Consider the following 15,753-nt stretch of genomic DNA (forward strand, 5'->3'; position numbering starts at 1 on the left):
ATCGATTCAGACATGATCAATTGTCTTACAGGCGTATATTATAGAACCAGCATGCGATTATGCGAAGATACAAGCCTGGTTCAGGCGGCCTCCCAGACGTATTCGGTGTCGCAGATATTAGATCTGCACTAACTTCTCATCAATTGGATGAAGCGCTCACTTCAGGTTGAACAAAGTAGCATAGCCCTTGAAACCTCAAGTGCACGATCCTTGCCAATTCTGAAGCCGAAAAAGCCTTTGACTGTGGCTTAATTGTGGACGACCAGAATGACACGACCCGGGAACTCGAGTTATGGCAATACCACTTTGTTTATCTCAGAAGCCACACCGTCCAAGCTGAATCTGGTTTGGTGATGATGAAGGAGTCCGAAAAACTATCGACACGACTGGGTGAGCTGAAGTGCGATAAGCTTCTTCAAAGCCGTCCGTCAATCGCGAAAGGGCCGCTACGAGCAAAAGATGGCCACCGGACACATTTCGGTGTCCCACCTTCGCTTTCGTGGACAGGGACATCGTGCGTAGTGGGCATCAAGTGTATACGCTGCTCGGCGGAGCGTCCTAATCCACTGTGGGCCTACCCGGGTCATGAGTGTAGTAATAACGCTTTGGCGATAGTTGGAGTAACACCCCAGAACGATTTGTGTGAAGACAGACTCTGAGCTCTCACGGACACCGTCCATACACGTCGCAATAGCATTGCTCATGAGAAGGGCAGCTGTGATGTTGTCAGTCTCGTGGCACACGGAGAAGAGCTTCAACTTACTAAACAGGACTGCGACCGAAAATAATATGCCACAGATATTCAAACACTCTCCCAGAGACATCGTCAGTCAGAGGGGTTTGGATGAGCCAATCCATATAGCGTTGATAATCTGACAGTGGTCTCTTGAGAACCTGGCTCCGAGAGACGGCAAACTGGGCGCAGCACGGTGTCCCTATTTTCTCAGGAACATCTGTATTATTGAACATGTATGCCCAGGCATCTGGCATGGCGTGTTCGGCAGAGCGATGATCCTCTCTCGGGTTCCTGAACGGCTGTATCTCATCTGGGCAGCCAGGGATGTGAATGCAGCGAAGATTTGCGTAGCCGTTACGTTGCACAAAATCAATGTTGAGCGTCCGCAGCATCTCAACCGCATCATACCCGTCCTCGCCTTCGTTATGCCAAGCCAAGGGGTAACCAGCGCGATGAGCGTGGAGGAACGCAATAGTGGAGGGGAGTTTGTGGTAATGGTCCAGCAAGTACGTGAGATAGGGCATCGCCTCTCGTCCTTTGTTCATTGTCGTATGCGGGTGAGTGCTGTTGGTATCATCCACGATGTATATGGCATGCTGCCAGTCCCGTAGTTCCTCGCCTACCCAGCTCGTGTCTTCACTTTGTAGCCTTCCAATGACAACTACACGGTCGGGTACTGGTACGTCTGGTGCAGCTTCGTTCACTACATCCGTCTCTGTCGGATGTACCGAGTAACTGTGATCAGTGAGCGGGAGAAAGCGAAGCAAACTCGCTGGAACAATGACCTGCTGGTCAACCGCTCCTCCGCTGATTTCGTGGGATGATCGAGGACCGGTTGGTTGTGCAGGTCTGTTTTCTGAGCAGCTCCATCAGCAACATCCGGCTCCTTCGCTTCATATATCCAGCCAGGGGAAGAGTGATTTCCGGCCTCGACGTCACTCCAGCTTGATCGAAGAAAGAGGAAGGAGGACAGCAGAAGAACGGCGATAATGAGCAGATGTAGCTGGCGCCCGATCCGCATCTTGCAGGGCAGGTTGAGCACTGTCGAGGTCTGAACAGCGGCAAAGGAGAGCCTCAGGGACAACCGTAGAGCGACAGCCTACGGAGTACATGGTTAATAAAGTGTTGCTCATCTTCGAGGCAACGTCTGCGATCAAAATGCGGCACAGCTCACTCTCTCTGGCTTTGCCGATCGTGGCGGCTGTATCAAGAGACGCCCAGGGGTTCAGCAACCTACGTGATAGGTCCGTTGGCTGGAGTTGGGACGAGACGGGCGAGGACGGGCGCTAGTCTAGCCCATAACGGCTCTGCGCGCTTCGACCCGCCTTGGCATCATGCCTTGGATTCAACTTGTAGTGCTCAACAGAGTACATTCACGTTCACCTCCAGGCTCTCCTGCTTCGCTCGTTGTGCCACTCGGTGCGTCATGGTATACGTGGCCTACATACACAGTACTCCATACCCATAGGCGAGAGATTGACCTTCTACGTCCGCTCAAGCCGACGTACAACAAGTCAACATAAGTCGGGCCTAACTACATCTTTGCAAACTTTCTCCCAGCCGTAATAAGGTGTCATTTTTGCCTTCGGAGACAGCAACTGGAGCACCATAAAGCCTTAGGCAGATTCTAAGCGCCCGCACTCGTGCATAGGCGGGCAAGCAAAAGTAGGTTTGGCCGTTGTTGTGGTGCTACGCCGCACTCCTGCATCGCCAGTTCCAACGTACGTTAGCTGGGTAATATGTGGAGCCGTGCGCAGCGCGACTTGGACCCTCCATTTCAAGGCTGCGCCTGCGTGACTCTCTTTTCTCTGTCTCTTTTGCGTCGTTGTTTTGTATATACGTTCGTTCCTGTTTCAGTCACACGGTCGACATGATCGCTCGGGCTTTGTCTTTCCTTCTGATACCCTTCTTGTTCGCCGTTATTGTGTATTCCAAATGTGCACCAAAGCCGTTGCTGCTTCCCATCAGCGATGTAGAGCTGTCTGCTGGAGCCAATGTTCGAGGCGTTGGACTTGCAGTAGGCACCCCTTCCAAAAACATATCTTTCCTCGTCAATGCGCAAGTGGCCCCAAAGACCTTATAGGATTTCTGTTTCTAACACACTACCGCAGCGGGAGGAACGAGACCTACATATATGGACAAGACGGGCTATGCGATGATAGCTTCTCCGATGCTGGCTGTTTCACCTACCGCGGCGGACAATATGATATCTCGAAATCGTCAACGGCCTCAAAGGTTGACAACTACCGTGACAATGATGGCACAAGTGCAGATTGGTTCAAGGACAATTTGTTTGCTCAACCGGATCTTCCTATCAATGGTATCACCATTGGTGTACCCAAGAAGGACTTGGATCAGCAGTACAAGCCGCAAGCTCAGTTGGGCGTTGGCAAAAATTCGTCATTCTTAATCTTCTTGAAAGAAGCCGGGAAGATTGGAGCGCGTGCGTATTCCATTTTCTGGGGGCTCGCTTCTGGTCCTGCTGATCAGCAGACGACTGGATCACTGATACTGGGCGGCATCGATGAAGCGTTAACGGGAGTTGACACCAAGAAGTTCACGTCGGGCTTCACGTACGACTTTACCTGCGGGACTGGTATGCTCGTAGCCTTGAACGACATATCTTTGAATTGGCCGAATGGTACAGATACCAGTATCTTCCTGGGACAACGATCCACTGTTATGCAAGCCTGCCTTCAACCGGACTACCCCGGTCTCATGACTATGCCTCTCAAGCATTGGGAGAACTTTGTCAAACTGGCGGGAGGAAATTATCCTGGTGGTGTGGAGTCTCGAGCACTCGGGTTCAATTTCTGGACTATGCTCTTCGAACCCGAAGGAGTGTAGGTCTCTAGAAGGATCCTAGTTTCTGGTGTACTGACTCGGGCTCTCAGCTTCTATGGCGATTTGACACTCTCACTGCAGAACAGCATCTCCATCCGAATACCCAATACTCAACTTGTGGTACCGGACAAGTATGTCGACGTTTCCACCGGGAAAGTGCGGACAAACGAGACGGTGCGGAATCTGCCCATCGATCCGATTCAAGAGATTAACCAGAACGACCTTCCAATCCTTGGGCGGCTGTTCTTCACCTCTGCTTATCTAAGTGTTAATCATGAGACGGAAACATTTCTATCTGGCAGGCCGTAAAGAATCCAGGAAAACCTAAACCAAGAGCATTAACTGCGGAGAATACCATTGCAACTGAAATCTGTTCCGAACAAGGCGCTGAACAACCCACTCCTCCCGATCCAACACCAGTACCCAGCTCTGACCCTGTATCTCAACAACCAGCAAGCAAGACAAAATTCTCGGGCCCGGTCATTGGGGGTATCGTTGCGGGCGCCGTTGGAGCGATAGTGCTCCTGGTCGGCACAGCATTCATCGTGCTAAGAATGCGAATGCGACGCAAGGCCCGTGAAAAAACCGTGAATGCGGCGGATAAGCCCCCTACGCCGCCTTATCACAGTCGGCCAAATATACTGGCCATCCCCTCCGAAATGCCAGCGACCATGAAGTATGCGCCCGAATTGGCGGCTTATACGAGTCCGGTCGAAGTACAGGAACTAGACAGTAGAGAATATAGACCATGAGGGAGCCTCACGAATCGTGCACTGACAGGCTGGAGCATGATTTCTGTTCACGCTGTGAGCTTCTCAAATAATGTCGACCCATTGATTGTCAATGCCTGGAAGTTCAGATTCCCCCTTAAAGATTATCACAACCCAGTTTCCTTTCGTCAGACATGCCGTCGCTTCTTCACTTCGTCATATATGCACATAAGGAGGTCTTCGTCTGTCTTGCATGTATAGCACTGTTAAACGATATATTTGTTGTCATGATTACTTCAGTCTTTTCAAGTTTACTGTGTACTCACACTCCAGATGAAATACCTAAAATGCGCTCGTTCACTTGATTTCACTTGAGCGTCGCGCCATTATCAACCACCTCCCTCCCACCGCTCCTTCCCTTTCGACTCCGCCAACCTCTCAACACAACTGCGATAAATCCAGCTTGAATCGCTATCGCAGCTCTTTTCGCATGCGCATGCGCTCTAGCCACGACTATAGCAAGTAGGCAGAATTCGGAGATCATCGCGCGCTGGGACTCTCATTTGAAACAAAAAAAAAAAAGAAAACTATAGACCACAGTAGGACTCGAACAAAGGCCCTCCAAATGCCAAAAAGGTCGAGCAGCCGAATCAGTGCAATACTGCGTGACTCAGCCTCAGCATTGGAAGCTGCTAGACCTTTCTCGCTATCCTGTTTCAGGGCGATTGTAATAAGAATAATTGTAGTTTATATAGGAGACGGAAAATTAGGTGTAGGTGCGGAAATGCTGTTGGGGATCGGGGCTGGGAGGGGGAGGTTGGCTGGGTCCCGTGAACTTCAAAGACGTAGCTAACTCTTACAAGACACCTGAGTTCCAGAAGAGGCCGACCGATCCCGTGGCCAAGGAAAAGGATAATCACGCTTTAATAGAGGGGGGTAACACTTATAGGTTCGTCTAGATTTTGCAGAATCTGGCGCGACTGATATCTGCTAACTGCGAAATCAGGCATGCCAAACGCAGTCGGCACGGGCTATTTCCTCATGCAACACAAAGCAGAACTCGGTGAAAAGACCATCGCCGGTGTGAGGATCTTCCACTGCAACTCGCCAGGAGGCCGGGAATACCCGTGTCTTTGCTATGAGATCAGCAACGTTTAAGACCCTTCTCCACGGAAGTGTGAAGGCGAACAAACTACGAGCGAAAAGGTATAGTAGAACGGTCTGAAGAAAATCACGTCTCGAAGTCTCGAATCCAGGTTCCTGTGAGTTCTAAGTGCTACCACTGATCTGAGAGACGAATTGGAATGCATAGAATGGTGGTATGTTTTCAACTTGAGCGAACTGGAGAGCTGTGCATGAATACATCGTAAGCAGCATCCGAGATGTCGACGACAATATCTGATACATGACGGTGAACGAATTGAAACTGCAAGACGAGGGGCGATCAACCCAACCAAATGGATTTAAACACAATTGCTCGCACCCAAAGATGGATGTTGAGGCTCTGCAAATCTGGAGAGATTGGAGCATAAGAACCTTGCTGAAATTTGGATATCACAACTAGTTTCTTCATCGGTATCGCATTTCTAACGTCACCATTTAGTTCTTGTCCGTTTGATATGGGAGGAGATACAAAGACAGCACACGTACAATACGAATGTGGTCTATGGGAGCATAGCCACACGCACCAGCCACACTTGGCGGGGAGTCCTTTCTGCCTCTGACATCGACTTTTTTGTCTCACACACTCCCCTCACTTCCCTTATCGCAAGTTGCGGCAATTGGCTTCAAGGTCGTGGTTGACGAATAATATGGCCACGTTTGCACAACATTTAGCTCAAAGCAACTGGGGAGTCTCATGTCCTCAACGTCAATGGCGTCATGAATTCCTTGCAGCCTCGGCGTTAGTCGACCCCAGGCCATCATGAGGGCTGGTGGGGTCAGACTCAAAACTCACTCTCCGCCAGCGATCGCCGGCTAGATCTAGGTTCCGCGTTTACCGTGTACCTTATTTATACGTCAGAACTCTCTTCCAATCTTCAGCTCCTGTATGAGTGCAGAATTTCTCTGTATCTTCTCACACTACCGCAACATACTAGACCGACAATCCTCCTCCTCGGACAGGCGTACCCCTCCACATCACAATGGCTTCTACGCAAAGCCAATACCCTTTGGACCCCTCTGGGCCCTCAGTAACCACTTCCGCTGTCCCAAAAATGCAAAAACCGATCCCCTACTCCTGTAGCAACGGTCACCGCACCCCGCTCTCCTCCATCCTCCCACCACTCATCTTCGGCACCGCAACCTTCAACCACCAGTACAACTCCGACCCCTTCTCCCTCGACACGACCGGCCTCGTCGCCTCCGCCCTCGACTACGGCATCCGCGCCTTCGACACGTCTCCCTACTACGGTCCCTCCGAGCAACTCCTCGGCGCTGCCCTCGCCACCCCTTTCGTCCGCTCCACCTTCCCTCGAGATTCATACCTCCTCCTTACAAAAGTCGGTCGCATCGCGTCTTCAGAGTTCGACTACAGCCCCGCCTGGATAAGAACGAGCATTGCGCGCAGCTTGCGGCGCCTGCAAACTCCCTACCTCGACCTCGTCTACTGCCATGACATCGAGTACGTGTCTCCGGACGAAGTCGTCACCGCGGTCCGCGAACTCCGAAGAATCAGAGACGAGGAAGGAACGATTCGATATATAGGAATCTCGGGCTACCCTATAGGTGTCCTCGGTTCCGTCGCCGAACTCATCCTCCGCGAAACTGGCGAACCAGTAGATGCAGTCCAATCGTTTGCCAATTTCACTTTGCAGAACCGGACGCTCGGAGGCCCTGGCGGGATCGACCGGCTTGCCGCTGCCGGTGTCCAAGTCGTCACGAACGCAAGTCCCCTGGGTATGGGGTTATTGAGGAGAGAAGGCGTCCCCGTGGGAGCGCTGGGCGATTTCCACCCCGCTAGCCGCGAATTGAGAGCTGCGGTGCGCAGGGCTAGCGAGTTCTGCGACGGAGTGGGGGAGAGATTGGAGGTGGTTGCCTTGCGCTGGGCGCTCGAGACGTGGATCTCTGCGGGCGCAGCTGCGGGTTCGAGAGCGCACCCTGTGTCGGGCTTACCCGGGAAGGAGGAATCGAATGAGGATGTGGGTAGAGGGACGAAGTTTGGGATCAGTGTGATCGGGGTGTCGAATGCGAAGGAGTTGGAGATGACGATGCTGATGTGGAGGAGCATATTGGATGGGTTGGAGGGAGGTGAGGATAAGGCTGTGCAGACGGGGCGATGGAAGAGGGCGCGGGAGTGGTCGAGGAATAGGAGGGAGGCGGTTGAGATGTTGGCGGAGGGGGTGCAGGAGGTCCTGGGAGAGTGGTTCAACTACGCGTGGGACAGTCCTCCGAAGGGGTTTGTGAATCAGAGGAAGAAGGGGCAGATTGAGGGCCAGAGCGAGGGAAAGAAGGAAGACGCACCATGATCGACGCCCGCCGGGAGTCCAAGAGCCTAAGCCGTCGGTGAAGACTACTGAGCCGGGGGAGAAGGGGATTCCAAACGTTGAGTTTTGTGAGTAAGCACATTGCCTTTGATTCTAGGTTCCTTGGGTTTGCATTCCTGGCATACAAAGGCGCAATTGATAGAAGGGCATGGGAGAGGATTTGTTGTTTTTCCTGATATCGTGCCATATACGCATTGTCGTGTGCTTCTCTACATATTCTACAAGTTGGTATCATGCATCGCTTTCGACGCCATCATATACTGAAGAGTTCGAAGCATAGCTCGTCACAACCTACAATTTCGCAAACACCGTCGGCACCTGTCCCGCCATGTCCACCAGCGTACTCTTATTCCTCACCCACGCCTCGAGTCCCTTCTTCCCATTCTCCACCCCGACACCACTCATCTTCCAGCCTCCGACCGACATTTCGGCCGGCGACTCGCCCCACGTATTCACCCAGGTGATGCCCGCCTCCAACCGCGCAATCACCTGATGCGCGAAATTCAAGTCTTTGGTGAAGACACCTGCTGCAAGGCCCAGGGGAGTGTCGTTTGCACGCCTGACTACTTCGTCAATGGTCTTGTAGGTGAGGATGGACATTACGGGGCCGAAGATTTCCTCCTGGACAATGGTCATTTCGTCGGTGCAGTTTGTGAAGACGGTGGGTTTGACCCAGAACCCGTTCTTGTATTCCTGGTCCTTGTGCGAAGCCAACCATTCCGGTGTTTCCGGGCCGCCGTACAAGACTGTAGCTTTATCGACTTTGATGCCGTGGCGAATGTATCGTTGCACCTTGTCAAAATGCGTTTTACTGACCAAGGGCCCGAAGTTGGTCTCGGGGGCCATGACGTCTCCGGCCCTGACGTGCTGCATCTTTTCTACCAATTTCTCCTCGAATTGCTGTTTTATCGATTCCGGAACGAAGACTCGTGTGCCGTTTGTGCATACCTGGCCCGTGGAGAAGAAATTCGCCATCATGGCGCCGTCGACCGCTTGGTCGATATCTGCGTCCGGCAGGATGATGCATGCGGATTTACCGCCCAGCTCCATGGTGACGTACTTCATCCCTCCTGCAGCGCTACCTGCGACCTTTCGACCTGTGCTAACCTGTCCCGTGAAGCTGACTTTGGCGATGGAGGGGTGTGTGGTCACGTATGCGCCGACGTCTCCACCGCCCTGGACGACGTTGAAAACACCCGGAGGCACACCGGCTTTGGAGTAGATCTCCGCCAACAGGGTCGAATGCAGCGGCGTGAATTCCGAAGGCTTATACACCATCGTGTTCCCCGCAGCGAGGCACGGCGCGGATTTCCACAGCGCGATCTGGATCGGGTAGTTCCAGGCGCCGATGCCTGCGCATACCCCGAGCGGGTTCTTGGTGGTGTAGACCCAGGCGTCGGGGCGCAGGGAGATGGTTTCACCATTGAGGCCGCCGCTCGCGACGAGCGAGGCGAAGTACTCGAGGACGTCGGCGCCGGTGACGATGTCGACGGTCGAGGTCTCGGTGAAGGGTTTGCCCGTGTCGTGGGTTTCTACCCTGGCGAGTTCGTCGTTGCGGGCGCGGAGGAGGGAGGCTGCGCGGTGGAGGATGCGGGCTCGTTCGATGGCTGGGGTGGAGGACCACGAGGGGAAGGCACGTTCTGCGGAGCGGATGGCGGCGTCTATTGAGGAGGTGTTGGTTGGGTGGATATCGGCGAGGGGAGTGTTGGTTGCCGGGTTGATGGATTGGAAGGGCGTCGGGGAGGAGGCTGAGGTTTGGAGTTTGCCGTCGTAGTAGGCGTATCGGGGAGGGTAGGGGAGAGACATGGTGGAGGGCGGGTTTCAGAGAAGGGATCTGGGAGTCGTTTTCAAGAAATAGTTGTTCCGGAGAGGAAGATTAGGCCTAAACCGCGAGATCAATTCGGCCGCTCAGAGGATTATAAACGAAGGAATGTTTGACAAAGATTCAATATGCCGGACATCGATAAAAAGGCGCACTGGCCGAATTCCCCGGTATATACAAGCAAAGTGGTGAGTGAAGGTTGCTGATGCAGGATACCTGAGGGCCTGGGTGGTGGGGTAGCTCCGAGGTCCAATGCAGCCTGTGCAGGGGGTAAATAAAAAGGATAATAATAATGATCAACCCTTTGAATAAGATAAAAAACGCGCGGTGCAGCAATACCAAGGGTGCAAACACTGCTGGGAAATTGAGGAAGCACGCCAGGAGCAACGCCGTTCCTTCACCCAAGCCATTTGGTGGTCAAAGGACGGAGAGAGCTGACGAGTCGCACATGGACGGCCTTGCCAGTTCGCCAAGCTACCAAACCGTAAAGGGCTAGCGTTGCCAAGATTCTTGGCACAACGACTTCCACTCACGTCACTGGTCCACTGGTTTTGCGGGGCTGGCACGTGCGCACCCTTCCATCAATGACGGGATTCACATTCATCGCACCATCCAACGCAGAAGTTGCACCATCGTTTGTTCTCTTCAACTGCATATCAAAAGAGCCACTCTGCCTACTTCAGCAATCATGCACGTTGTTAAAAGACTTATCCTGCGGAAGTTCGGCGACGGAAGCCGTACAAATAACTTGAACCGATTCCTTACGGCCAACTCGCAAGGCGCCCACACCCTTCACTGAACTACCCACTAGACTAACTTCATTCGGCACCCGCGCGTCCCGTTCCTGAGACAAGTGAGACAAAACTCGGGGCGCCCATCACCGATTTTTTTACAGCGGGATAACGCCTGACCATCTGCGTCTTGGCTGCCTCCATAAGCAAGCGCCCCGGACGCTATTGGAGCTTTTTTTCTTTCCATCTTACATCCGTTCCTATCCTGGGGGCCTAAGCTCGCTTTTACATATAGATCAGTTATATCCAGATATCCCCAGCAACATAGCCACACTCCTTTGCCCGCATTGATCTCTTTCAAAATGGCTCCGACGACTACCACGCTCCCTAAGGATGCCTCCTACGACTTCATCATCGTCGGCGGCGGCACAGCGGGCTGTGTCATTGCCTCTCGTTTGTCCGAATACCTGCCCCACAAGTCCGTCCTCCTCATTGAGGCAGGCCCCAGCGATTTCAAGGACGACCGTGTTCTGCTGCTGAAGGACTGGCTGAGTCTGCTGGGAGGCGAGCTGGACTACGATTATGGCACCACCGAACAGCCCATGGGTAACTCGTATATCCGGCACTCTCGTGCAAAGGTCCTCGGCGGCTGCTCCTCCCATAACACTCTAATCTCTTTCCGCCCATTTGAGTACGATTGCAAGAGGTGGGAGGCGCAAGGTTGCAAAGGTTGGGGTTTCAAAACGTTCATGCGGGTGCTGGACAACCTCCGCAATACCGTGCAGCCCGTACATGAGAGGCACAGGAATCAGCTCTGCCTCGACTGGGTGGATTCCTGCTCCAAGGCCCTGAACATTCCCGTCTGCCATGACTTCAACCACGAAATCAAAACCAAAGGGGGATTGAGACCTTGCGTTGGCTTCTTCTCCGTTTCCTACAATCCCGATGATGGCCGCCGCAGCAGCGCGAGCGTTGCCTACATTCATCCTATCCTCCGTGGAGACGAAAACCGCAACAACTTGACCGTCTTGACCAATGCCTGGGTCAGCAAGGTCAACGTTGCGGGCGACAGGGTCACCGGCGTCAACGTGACCTTCCAGGACGGCGAGAAGCGCACGCTGAACCCCAAGGCTGAGACCATCCTCTGCGCAGGCGCCGTGGATACGCCCCGCCTACTCCTTCTCTCCGGTCTAGGTCCCAAGCAGCAGCTGTCTGAACTCGGCATCCCGGTCGTCAAGGACATTCCCGGTGTTGGCGAGAACCTGCTAGATCATCCGGAAAGTATCATTATCTGGGAATTGAACAAGCCAGTACCTCCGAACCAGACCACCATGGACTCGGATGCTGGCATCTTCCTGCGCCGCGAAGTTCCCAATGCGGCGGGCGACGATGGTGACATTGTCGATATCATGATGCACTGCTATCAGATTCCCTTCTGTTTGAATACAGCTCGGTGAGTCTTGTCAGCGGAAAAACGAGTATTCAAGCTAACGATACTGTTCAGCCTCGGTTATGACACGCCCATTGACGCCTTCTGCATGACGCCCAACATCCCTCGTCCGCGTTCTCGCGGCCGCATCTATCTCACCTCTGCCGACCCCTCGGTTAAGCCTGCCCTGGACTTCCGCTACTTCACCGATCCCGAGGGCTATGATGCTGCCACCATCGTCGCCGGCCTCAAGGCTGCCCGCGAGGTTGCCAAGCAGGCCCCCTTCAAGGACTGGATCAAACGCGAGGTCGCCCCTGGCCCTGCCATCACCTCCGACGAGGCACTCTCCGAGTATGGACGCAAGGTTGCGCATACGGTCTACCACCCCGCAGGCACCACCAAGATGGGTGACGTGCAGCGCGATCCGCTCGCCGTTGTAGATCCCGAGTTGAGAATCCGTGGCCTGAAGGGCGTGAGGATTGCAGATGCAGGTGTCTTCCCGGAGATGACGACCATCAACCCCATGTTGACCGTTTTGGGTGTTGGGGAGAGGGCTGCTGAGCTGATTGCGCAGAGCTGGGGTTGGAGGGGTCTGGAGAAGGAGAAGTTGTGAGGTCGCCATGGCCTCTAGCTGAGCGTACGAGTGTGATGTTCACGCGTGTATGATTGATTTCTCTATTCTTATGGCGGGAGTACCGCGTCCGCTATTATAGAGTAGACTCTTGTGGCATTTGGAGGAAAAGTTGTGCATTTTTACATCTAGATGCCTTGGTGGGCGGGTCGTATATACCTCAGTTTTGATTACCCAAGATATTACCAATAGTAGGATGACCGTATGTCCTTGTCTCCGCGTTGAGATTGCGCGGTCTCTGTACATGGAGTACGGTCATTGTTCACGGATGAGTCTCGTCCCGCGAGGAGCGAAGTACTGGGTGATGAGTCTCATGAGGCCTCGACAACCAGTAGGGCACGGCTTAACAAGTAGCCCGAGTGTTTCCTGGTAATCATGTGCATTGTGCTTTTTTGATGCACAAGCGGTTTGCTAGGTATGGCCTTTTCTAGGTATGAATACCTCATTGCGGTAATCGTGGATTGGACTATTCGACTCCTCGTTATATACTCACCGGCGCTGCTTCTGTGGTACGCTTGCACTGAGATGTAGCATTAACTCCAGAGCTTTCCCTCTCCTGTGATGAAGTAACAACCCCATCATGCTACTTCTATATACTGGCTACCCTCCTCGTACGCCCTAAAGTGGCAGTGGGGACCCAGGTTCTGCCTCGTTGCCATAGCAAGACTCCGCAGCGGCGTTTCACTGGGGTCACGTGTGGGACTCGTGGAGAGGTATATAGAGGGTGAAATTCTCCTCGAGAAAACCTCCAGTTTCACAACCGTGAAGTGCACGCCTTTCTTATAAACTTTCGAACCCAACCATTATCCTCAGCGATTCCAGCATGCGCTCTCGAGCTCATAAGAATCTGATGGCGGCACGTCGCGCGCGGCAGCAATCCGCCGGAGCTCCCGGAGCCACCTCGAAGAAGTCCAAGGCCAATGACACGAGCAATCCTCCTATTGCTTCGAGCGGATTGCCCAGCTCGACTGACAAGTTCTCTGTCGAGACCACTTCCACCGCTTCTGGTGCTTCGACTCCCGCGCCCGTCGACCTTCTCACGCTGACCGTGTATGAGAGGAAAGCTCTCGGTCAAGGGTCCACGGTCAAGGTCTTCCAAGGACGAACTGCTTGCCTGGCACTTCCCTTTGCCTTCTTCATATGGACGACTACTAAGGGGCACTAAATGATCAATGCCCAAAACGAGATCCATCTACCAACTACTCTTCATCCAGGATCCGTACAATTCCTCCTCAAGTGCCTCAGGAACGCCACAAAGAGGAACCACATCCATCCTCCCCGCATCCATGGCGACCTCGAATCCGCCATCCATCTCTGCGACGCCGCCGACACCCTGGGATTGCTGCACTATGTACAAAACACCATCTCGTACCACAACAATGCCATCTTCCGATCCATCCCGTCGGAGGCCGTCGTCTCCATGGTCGAGGAGCTCGCTACTTCCGATGCGTCCAACGTCGCTCGTGATAAGTTTGTGTCCATGGTCGCACAGCGCATTGCCTACCTTGTTCGCAAGAACATGTTGACTGCGGAGTGGCCACTGGACGACACGAAGGACGGATCGGAAAAGTACCTTGACATGGTGTCTCAATACCCCACCGTCAAAACCGCCGTCGATCAGATCAACGCTCCCTGGACGGCGAGCCAACATGCGAGGCAGACGGCAGAGGCCCGACGAGTCGAGCGTGCGCGCAGGGCAGCGGCAGCGGCGGAGCGGAAGAAGCAGGCGGTTATTGAGAGGTTGGAGTGGAAGAAGGCCGCAGAGGAGCAGTACGGGAGTGACATGGATGCGCGCGCGGTGTTTGTCGAGAAATTAAAGCGTCAGAACAAGGTTATGACGCTCACGAGTGAGGAGATGGAGTTGGCGGCCGGGTTGATGGGGTACGGCGATGTGGAGATTGGGCGGTACTTGTAGGGGAGGAGGAGTTCTTGAGCGCTCTGGTAATGCACAGATGGATTTTTCGGGAGAAGGACTAACGGGTTCTTTCGGGAAAAGGACTAACGGGTTCCCAAGGGTTGGGCACACGGCTTGGGTTTGGACACAGAACAGCGGATGGGTCGGAGTACATGGGTTATATATTATTTCCTTCTGACTGAATGAACAAGCCCTCGGTGGTTTCTTTCATATTCCGAGGGTTCTTCTTGATTCAACGTTATCGAGGCGTTCAAGTAAACCATGTTGCTCACGCCAGTTCTGAAAGATGAAACATCATCAGCATGGACAATCATGTAGAACCGAACTTGGCTTTCTACCACCGTGACTGGTCATCCATATATCCCGCGTTTTCTTTATAAAAATACATTCAGACGACTTCATCATGGGTGCTCGAACCTAAGGGTACCGTAACACCATACGATGGCGGCCCGCGAGCGGAAGAGTCAATAGGCCAAAGTTGCTTAGGATGTGGCAACTCTGGGTGTGAAGCGTCAAGTCACGAATGCTGAGGCAACCGTCAATTCCAATGTGACGGTTAAGACTGCTTCCAACGCGCTGATTCCATGACACGTCCCGTCTTCAACTCTTCCGCGGCACCGACCAACCCGCTCCCTGGCGACGGGATACCCCACGCCGTCGACACCTGATATATCGACGATATGGATGCGCGCTCTAGGCTTGTGGAGAAGGTCAAACGTCAAGCCAAGGTTCTGACTCTCTCGAGGTGCGAACTGGACTTGGTGGAAAGGCTTAGAGAATACGATGATGCGAAAATTGGAAAGCTCTTGTGAGGGAGGGAGTAAATGGGGTGTCTTGCAATTGGCGGTGGATGGGTGAGCGCCCCTAACGAGCGCGATTGAGACGGTGCTCAGTGAAAGAGCCAGGGCCACCCGCTCCTTCCCCAAACACACTGTTTATTTTTTTTTTCTCTGGTGTGCCACCATCATTTTATCCACTATATAATCTACAAACTTCCTATACTTACTATCAACCACCGTAAGATAGCCTAGCGGTTCAAGGTCCTGCGTCTGGATTAAAAGATGCGCTTCTGCGAACTCGCGGGCAATTCGAGCGGTGGGGGATATTTTTTTTGGTCGGGGGTTCGAGTCTCGGTGTTGGGTTTCTTCTTTTTGGTTTTTTGGGTTGTGGTGGATTGGTCACTTGTGGTTCTTGCTTCTTATGCAGTCTTTCAGAGAAAAGGCGCAAATCCAACTGAGGCGCTCGGATGTGGGCAACAACCGTATGGTGATTTGGACCGTTTCGGTGTCTTACTCTTTACTTCACCCGCACGAAACTACGTTTGGAACTTAACTGTAACCGTAGACATGAAAGTTATGTAAAACACCGTGCTATATGATACAATTCCCTGCTAGGTAGAGCGCTAGCCTGGAGATGCGACGTTCATGGGAAGCTGGAGCTGGAGGAGATG

At 53.2% G+C, this 15,753-nt stretch overlaps 6 protein-coding genes across 6 annotated transcripts; 4 read left to right on the plus strand and 2 right to left on the minus strand.

Moving 5' to 3' along the window:
• Positions 1-663: 663 nt before the first annotated feature.
• Positions 664-1,757, minus strand: EI97DRAFT_455142 (uncharacterized protein; the record flags this gene model as incomplete). Its single annotated transcript, XM_033800616.1, has 3 exons — positions 664-715; positions 764-1,471; positions 1,522-1,757. 3 exons carry the CDS (start codon positions 1,755-1,757, stop codon positions 664-666), a joined length of 996 nt encoding a protein of 331 aa, XP_033657770.1.
• Positions 1,758-2,433: 676 nt separating this feature from the next.
• On the plus strand, positions 2,434-4,272 carry EI97DRAFT_477957 (uncharacterized protein). Its single transcript, XM_033801974.1, has 3 exons — positions 2,434-2,794; positions 2,848-3,579; positions 3,631-4,272. The coding sequence occupies exons 1-3, from the start codon at positions 2,607-2,609 to the stop codon at positions 3,887-3,889; spliced, it is 1,179 nt and encodes a 392-aa protein (XP_033657771.1). The 5' UTR covers positions 2,434-2,606; the 3' UTR covers positions 3,890-4,272.
• Positions 4,273-6,159: 1,887 nt separating this feature from the next.
• On the plus strand, positions 6,160-7,911 carry EI97DRAFT_115248 (L-galactose dehydrogenase-like protein (L-GalDH)). Its single transcript, XM_033792997.1, has one exon. The coding sequence runs from the start codon at positions 6,435-6,437 to the stop codon at positions 7,755-7,757; it is 1,323 nt and encodes a 440-aa protein (XP_033657772.1). The 5' UTR covers positions 6,160-6,434; the 3' UTR covers positions 7,758-7,911.
• Positions 7,912-8,050: 139 nt separating this feature from the next.
• Positions 8,051-10,008, minus strand: EI97DRAFT_429986 (betaine aldehyde dehydrogenase). Its single transcript, XM_033797574.1, has one exon. It carries the CDS (start codon positions 9,579-9,581, stop codon positions 8,067-8,069), a length of 1,515 nt encoding a protein of 504 aa, XP_033657773.1. The 5' UTR covers positions 9,582-10,008; the 3' UTR covers positions 8,051-8,066.
• Positions 10,009-10,215: 207 nt separating this feature from the next.
• EI97DRAFT_429987 (glucose-methanol-choline oxidoreductase-like protein) lies at positions 10,216-12,656 on the plus strand. The gene is made up of 2 exons (XM_033797575.1): positions 10,216-11,781; positions 11,833-12,656. The coding sequence occupies exons 1-2, from the start codon at positions 10,691-10,693 to the stop codon at positions 12,368-12,370; spliced, it is 1,629 nt and encodes a 542-aa protein (XP_033657774.1). The 5' UTR covers positions 10,216-10,690; the 3' UTR covers positions 12,371-12,656.
• Positions 12,657-13,211: 555 nt separating this feature from the next.
• Positions 13,212-14,303, plus strand: EI97DRAFT_455147 (uncharacterized protein; the record flags this gene model as incomplete). Its single annotated transcript, XM_033800617.1, has 2 exons — positions 13,212-13,458; positions 13,603-14,303. 2 exons carry the CDS (start codon positions 13,212-13,214, stop codon positions 14,301-14,303), a joined length of 948 nt encoding a protein of 315 aa, XP_033657775.1.
• Positions 14,304-15,753: the final 1,450 nt, after the last annotated feature.

Source organism: Westerdykella ornata, assembly GCF_010094085.1.
Source record: "Westerdykella ornata strain CBS 379.55 unplaced genomic scaffold EI97scaffold_2, whole genome shotgun sequence".
NCBI lineage: Eukaryota > Fungi > Ascomycota > Dothideomycetes > Pleosporales > Sporormiaceae > Westerdykella > Westerdykella ornata.